Source organism: Silene latifolia, chromosome 3 (assembly GCF_048544455.1).
Source record: "Silene latifolia isolate original U9 population chromosome 3, ASM4854445v1, whole genome shotgun sequence".
Lineage (NCBI taxonomy): Eukaryota > Viridiplantae > Streptophyta > Magnoliopsida > Caryophyllales > Caryophyllaceae > Silene > Silene latifolia.
The window spans coordinates 150,781,566-150,787,751 of NC_133528.1; the positions used below are offsets into that span (position 1 = coordinate 150,781,566).

Consider the following 6,186-nt stretch of genomic DNA (forward strand, 5'->3'; position numbering starts at 1 on the left):
ATGAATGCGTTCCTCTCAAATCTGGTGAAGAAAGGCGAAAGCTCGTGGAAGAACGCAACTGGGAGTAGCAGGCCAAAGCCGCTTGGAATAGGAATCGATCTTGGAACTACCTACTCATGTGTCGCGGTTTGGCAAAATGGTCTCATCGAGATTATCACCAACGACTTGGGCAACCGTACGACACCGTCTTGGGTTGCTTTCAACGAAACTCAACGCCTTATCGGTGAAGCTGCTAAGAATCAGGCTGGCATGAATACTACCAACACTATCTTTGGTTTGTTCTCTTTTGTTTTTATCTTGTTTTTTTTTTACCGTGTTCGTAAATTTATTCCATTTGATTCACAATAATTTATCCATTTTCCTTTGTTTTATACATACAACACTCATTAGTTACTCCTTACCTCTGTATCTTTTCGCATATGTATATTTCCGTCTAGTCCCTCCGTCCCGATCAATAATTTATACTTTCTTATTTAAGATTTATTAAAAAATAGTTTACACTTTCGTTTTCTAGTAAATAAATCAATTAATGTGGCTGGATACGTAACATTTTCTATGATGACTTATTTCAAGTTGTTTTGGATTTTTTTTAATAATTATACATTCATTCCTTTCTCCTTACTATTTTGTAAAAATTGTAATGGGAGAAAATTTGACAGAAAAGAGAATAAGGAAAAAAAAAACGGAGAGAAGTTTTGATTATCGTGTTATTTCTTCAATGGGACACAATTTTTCATAAGACTACTTATTAACTTAACTCTTATTTTCATTATGTGATGCACTTTTCGTTATCGCCCTTGTTTATCTCCATTGTCACCAACGTTAATTGATAGGGTATTTTTTTTCATTTCACTTTTGTTTTTTTTGGTGCGTAAGAGGGGCAAAGCCCCGAAATTAACTACGAGCTATTACACGGGGAATAGCCACCCCAAAAATGTCCTCCCTAAAAATAGGACTTAACTCACTAGAAGGAGAATCTAAATGCGTAATTGAAGTTCTTGTCTTCACTTTATGATGCGCTTCTTATCACCAACTTGTTTTTTTTTATAAGGTAAGAAAATTAGATTGATCATTTATGGTAGGACCAACCTATATCATCCTTTCGAATGAGTGAGCTAAGTTGAAGCCACCGGCTTTCAAACCACCTCGAAAGAGTTGAACATGAATGTCCAATAGAAACCATGAAGTCAGCAACCTTGTTGGTTTCACGAAAATGATGTTTAATTATCACTTCATCAAAAAAAAATGAATGTCTAATTTCACATTCTTAATAATACCAGAGATTTCTCAAGAAATTTGCCAAGTACTACAAGGTGAGTTAATAACACATAAATTATCCCCTCCACAATTAACTTTGAGATTCCTAAGTGTTTAGCGGCTAAAATACCTTTTTTTTAAAGCGAGAGCTTACGCAAAAAGAATACTATTTGATCCGCACTTTTTTGCTCCTAATAAAACGACTTTACCATTATGATCTCTTATACAATATCCTAAAACAGCTTTATTACCTTCTATTCTTAATTCGTCAAAATTGAGCTTTAGGAAACTGTTTCTAGGTTTCTCCCACCAGATTTTTTACTCTAGATTTCTATCACCAACTTGTTGATATCCATGTCACCAACTTACATTGGGAGCACTCCTCTCCAATATCTGTTATGGGGTGGGCTTGGTCAAATGGGCGGGCCAGGCTTAGCTAAGTGACCCAAAATTGGTCTGGTATAGAGACGGGTCGGCCCGGGTTACATTTGGTGGGAGTGGACCTGGAATCGGTAAAAGGTAGGTTTGAGAGGCGAGTCGAGGACGAGCCTAAGACGAGTCCGCGCTTGGTTGGAGTGGACTTGAAACCTCCCGGAGTAGGGGCGGGTTGTGCCGGGCTGAACATGAGCCTGACACGCCGAGTCGTCAACACTGACTCATGAGGGGGCGGTTACACGTTGGCCGGGTTAGTATAATATTTAACGTCTTTATACCGCTTAAGCCGATTATTAAGCTATACTGTAATATTTAACGTCTTTATACATTATTTTTTGAAAAGCTGTGCATTTGCACGGGATGTACACTAGTTATAATTAATCTTCATGATTAACTTTTGTTGGATGACAGATGCAAAGAGGCTAATTGGTAGAAAATTTAACGAGCCAACAGTTCAAGATGACATGAGGCATTGGCCATTTAAAGTCATTGCTGACAAAGGCAACAACCCTGTAATCGTGGTGACCCATAAGGATGAAGAGAAGAAATTTTCACCCGAAGAAATATCGTCAATGATTCTAGTGAAAATGAAAGAGATTGCCGAAATCTATCTGGGTAAAGAAGTCACAGATGCTGTTGTTACTGTTCCGGCCTATTTCAATGACGCGCAACGCCAGGCGACAAAAGACGCCGGAGTCATTGCTGGGCTCAATATTCAACGCATTATTAATGAGCCTACCGCTGCCGCTATTGCATATGGTCTCGACAAGGAGCTTACTGGATACAATGTCGCGACAAGAAATATCTTGGTGTTTGACCTTGGTGGCGGGACATTTGACGTGTCTTTAGTGGCGGTCCAAAAGGATGCGTTTGAGGTTAAAGCCGTGAATGGTGATACTCACTTGGGTGGAAGTGACTTCGACACGAGATTAGTAGGCCACTTTGCGGCCGAGTTTGAAAGAAAACATAAGAAGAAGTTGGATGGCAATCCAAGGGCTCTCGGGAGGTTGAGAGCCGCATGCGAGAGGGCTAAAATGAACCTTTCTATGAATAAGGAGGCACGAATTGAGATCGAGTGTCTCTTTGATGGTACAGACTTCTGTTCAACGATAACACGTTCACGGTTCGAGAGGCTGAATCTTGATTTATTCGAAAAATGTCTACCACCTGTTGAAAAATGTTTAGAGGATGCAAAATTGGGTAAAACCGATGTGCACGATATTGTCCTTGTTGGAGGATCCACCCGGATCCCAAAGGTGCAGCAATTGTTACAAGATTACTTCAAGGGAAAAGAGCTATGTAAAAGTATCAACCCGGACGAGGCTGTTGCCTACGGAGCTGCATGTCATGCTGCAAGCTTAGCCGGTATTGAAAATTTTAAGGATATCGCACTTGTGGACGTTACTCCTTTATCACTTGGTATTAGGATTGTGGATCTATCCGTGAAAGTTGTTCCTCGAAATACTACCATCCCTACTAAGATGTTTGAGATTATAGTAACATCAGAAGATAACCAAGGTTCAATAGTTTTCCCTGTGTTTGAGGGTGAGAGATATTTGGCTAAAGACAACAACTTCTTGGGCGAATTCTGTTTGTACAACATACCACCAGGACCTAAAGGCTCAGTTAAGTTCGATGTCTGCTTCGAGATCGATGCTGATAGTATTCTGACTGTTTCAGCTAAACAGACTGGGACGAATAATGAGAACCAAATTACTATTACCCAGCACAATGGAAGGCTAACAAAGGAGGAAATCGATATAATGGTGAAAGAGGCTGAGATGTTTAAGGCTCACGACGAGGAGTTCAAAAGGGCGGTAAAAGCAAAGATCGTCTTAGAGAATTACATAGACGCGGTTAAGTCAACAGTGTTACGATACCGCGAGAGAATCAGTGGAAGGGATAAGAGAAAGGTGGAGGATGCAATTGTGCGAATAAATGGATGGTTGGTTTGGAATGATCTTTGTGGTGACTCGTTTATGTATGAGCAAAAGAAGAATGAGCTTCGGAATGTTATCAATGATGTTTTGAGAGATATGCGGAATAATATTGGGGTCACTAATAGTATTTATGAGATTGATTAAGATGTGGGTGGACCTTGTTATTTATAATAAGGAGTCGTTTGGTTACATACGGGAACTTACAATGCCTAGGAAGTGTCATATCACATGAATTTAGAATTCATGTGAATTAGAAAATGTTGTTTGGTTACATGTAGGCGTTGTAATTCATGTAGGCATTCCCACTTACCTAGGGGGATCTAGGTAAGCAACTTCCTCCATTATGGAGGAATTGGAATTCATGGGAAGTTCCAATTCATGTGAATTAGGGTAACCAAACAACCTACCCATTTTGCAATTCACATGAATTAAAGTTCCTGTGTAATTTACTGGACAACCAAACGACTCCTAATTATCTCGCAAAATATACCCGTATTATTTGTACGAGTGGTTTGAACTTTGATTTAACTTATAGATTTTTGGAATTTTATCCCGTTTTGTTAATTAAAAAAAACTTGTTATGATATTGTCTATAAGGGCTCATTATTACCAAAGTTGGCTGGCTGAGTGGCTGGTGTGATTGGTAAGAGTTCTCATCTCTTAAACAAGTGGTCAGGGTTCAATTTGTGACTATTGCGATTGAAAAAGCCGAATTTGGGAAGGGTCAACCCATTAAATTGTCTTTAATGCACGACGGAGATTGCTCTAACTGTCGGTAAGGGATACTAGCACTCGAGTACCCTACAAATCCCAAATCTTTTAAGATCGAGTTCTATCTTATTGCTTACTGAAAATACATATAAACACGCATACTATAAGAGTGAATTGGTATGGGCGTATTCATAGCAGACAACATTTAGAGCCATAATCAAGTTAGCCAACAATCAAGTTCATACAAGTAATTTTTAACCAACCGAATATTCAAAACCCTAACGGTATCAATTAAACTAAAATCCCCAAATTATTAAAATCAACAACAAACATTAATCCAAAACATAAACTTCAAATAAGTTTAAATGGAAGAGGCCAAGGAGTAGACTGAGGAACTTCAACCTTATCTTTAAGCCTTTCAATCATTTCCTTCTTTTTAGGTCTTATATTACCATAAGACCCTTTGAATCTCTTCCCCTTTTTGGTCTTTTTGTCTCCTCTTCCACACAAGATTGCATCTGTTGTTGATGATGAAGATAATGTTGAGAATGAGGATAGATTGGGAATTTCAAGTTTCTGGGTTGAAATTATTCTTCTGGTAAATGAGTTGCATAGTTGCTTCAATGCCATGATTTTGTTCTTCCCTAAAAATTATTTCTTGTTGTTTATGGAGAAATATATGGGGTTTTGAATCGATTGTGGTTTGTGAAAATGGAATTATTGTTGTTTGTGTTGGGCCTTATTATGGTACATGTGCTCATGTTTTCCCTTTGTGTTTTAAAGCACACAATGCAAAGCCTTGTAATTAGACTTGATAAAACTGACCCGACCCGATCTGACCGGAATGATTCAACTTCAATAACCCAACTCGGGATCCGAAAATGAGGATCAGAGCTTGACCTGTTACCCAAATTGATCCTAACTAATGCTCGACTGGAATGTATTGTTGCAAATTGACTATTATCTTTAAATAACTTGATAATATCAAATCAAACCCAAAAATAATCTAAACGTCAAATGACCCGACCCGTTCCGATCTGATCAACATTCTTGCAAATCCGAATAGACCTGGTCCAAATTGACTAAAACTGGTTGGCTCGTTTGTTAGGTCTACTCACAGCCCACTATGATAACTCAAATGAGATCATTGTACGAGCTGTCCAAACTCCAAACAATAAGATTCTGTCATATGTTATGAACTTTATTTAATGATAAATATATTCATGATGTTAATTTTTTTTGTTTGGGTTTTTTAATGGTTTTAAAATAAATTACATAAGACATTGGTGTTGTGTTCAAATTAATTATCGATTTTTTTTATTTAGCTTTGATGAGCATTTATTGGGTACACCGTACATTAGGGGGTTGTTTGGTTACCCATTCTAAAACACATGAATTGCAATTTATTGGATTTACAAAATGGATGAGTTGTTTGTTTGCTCCAAATCACATGAATTGAAGTTCCATAGGAACACCAATTCCTCCATGATGTGGGAAGTTGCTTACCTAGGTTCCCGTAGCCCGTAGGTAAGTGGGAATTCTTGTGGAATTCACTTCCTACATCCCAGATTCCCAACCAAACAACTTTCTTCCATTTCATGTGATTTACAAAATCATGGGAACTCTTACTTCCTTGAAACTTCAATTCCTTTAGCGTACCAAACAACTCCTAGGGGTGTCATCATGTCACCATACTTCCTAGGTGTATCATCATGTCACCGTATTCGATTTCAGCCCTAAATAACAAGTATTCATCTATTTTTAAGGATTACCCGATTTTTGTTCGAGACTCGTTTATCGCGTAACGACACCTTCAAATGTCTTCTGTTACTTCTTAAAATTT

At 38.2% G+C, this 6,186-nt stretch overlaps 2 protein-coding genes across 2 annotated transcripts; one reads left to right on the top strand and one right to left on the bottom strand.

Moving 5' to 3' along the window:
• Positions 1-3,776, top strand: LOC141649974 (heat shock 70 kDa protein 18-like). Its single transcript, XM_074458637.1, has 2 exons — positions 1-274; positions 2,104-3,776. The coding sequence occupies exons 1-2, from the start codon at positions 1-3 to the stop codon at positions 3,774-3,776; spliced, it is 1,947 nt and encodes a 648-aa protein (XP_074314738.1).
• Positions 3,777-4,535: 759 nt separating this feature from the next.
• On the bottom strand, positions 4,536-5,109 carry LOC141646469 (small ribosomal subunit protein bTHXm-like). Its single transcript, XM_074454348.1, has one exon. It carries the CDS (start codon positions 4,971-4,973, stop codon positions 4,695-4,697), a length of 279 nt encoding a protein of 92 aa, XP_074310449.1. The 5' UTR covers positions 4,974-5,109; the 3' UTR covers positions 4,536-4,694.
• Between the last annotated feature and the right edge of the window lie 1,077 nt (positions 5,110-6,186).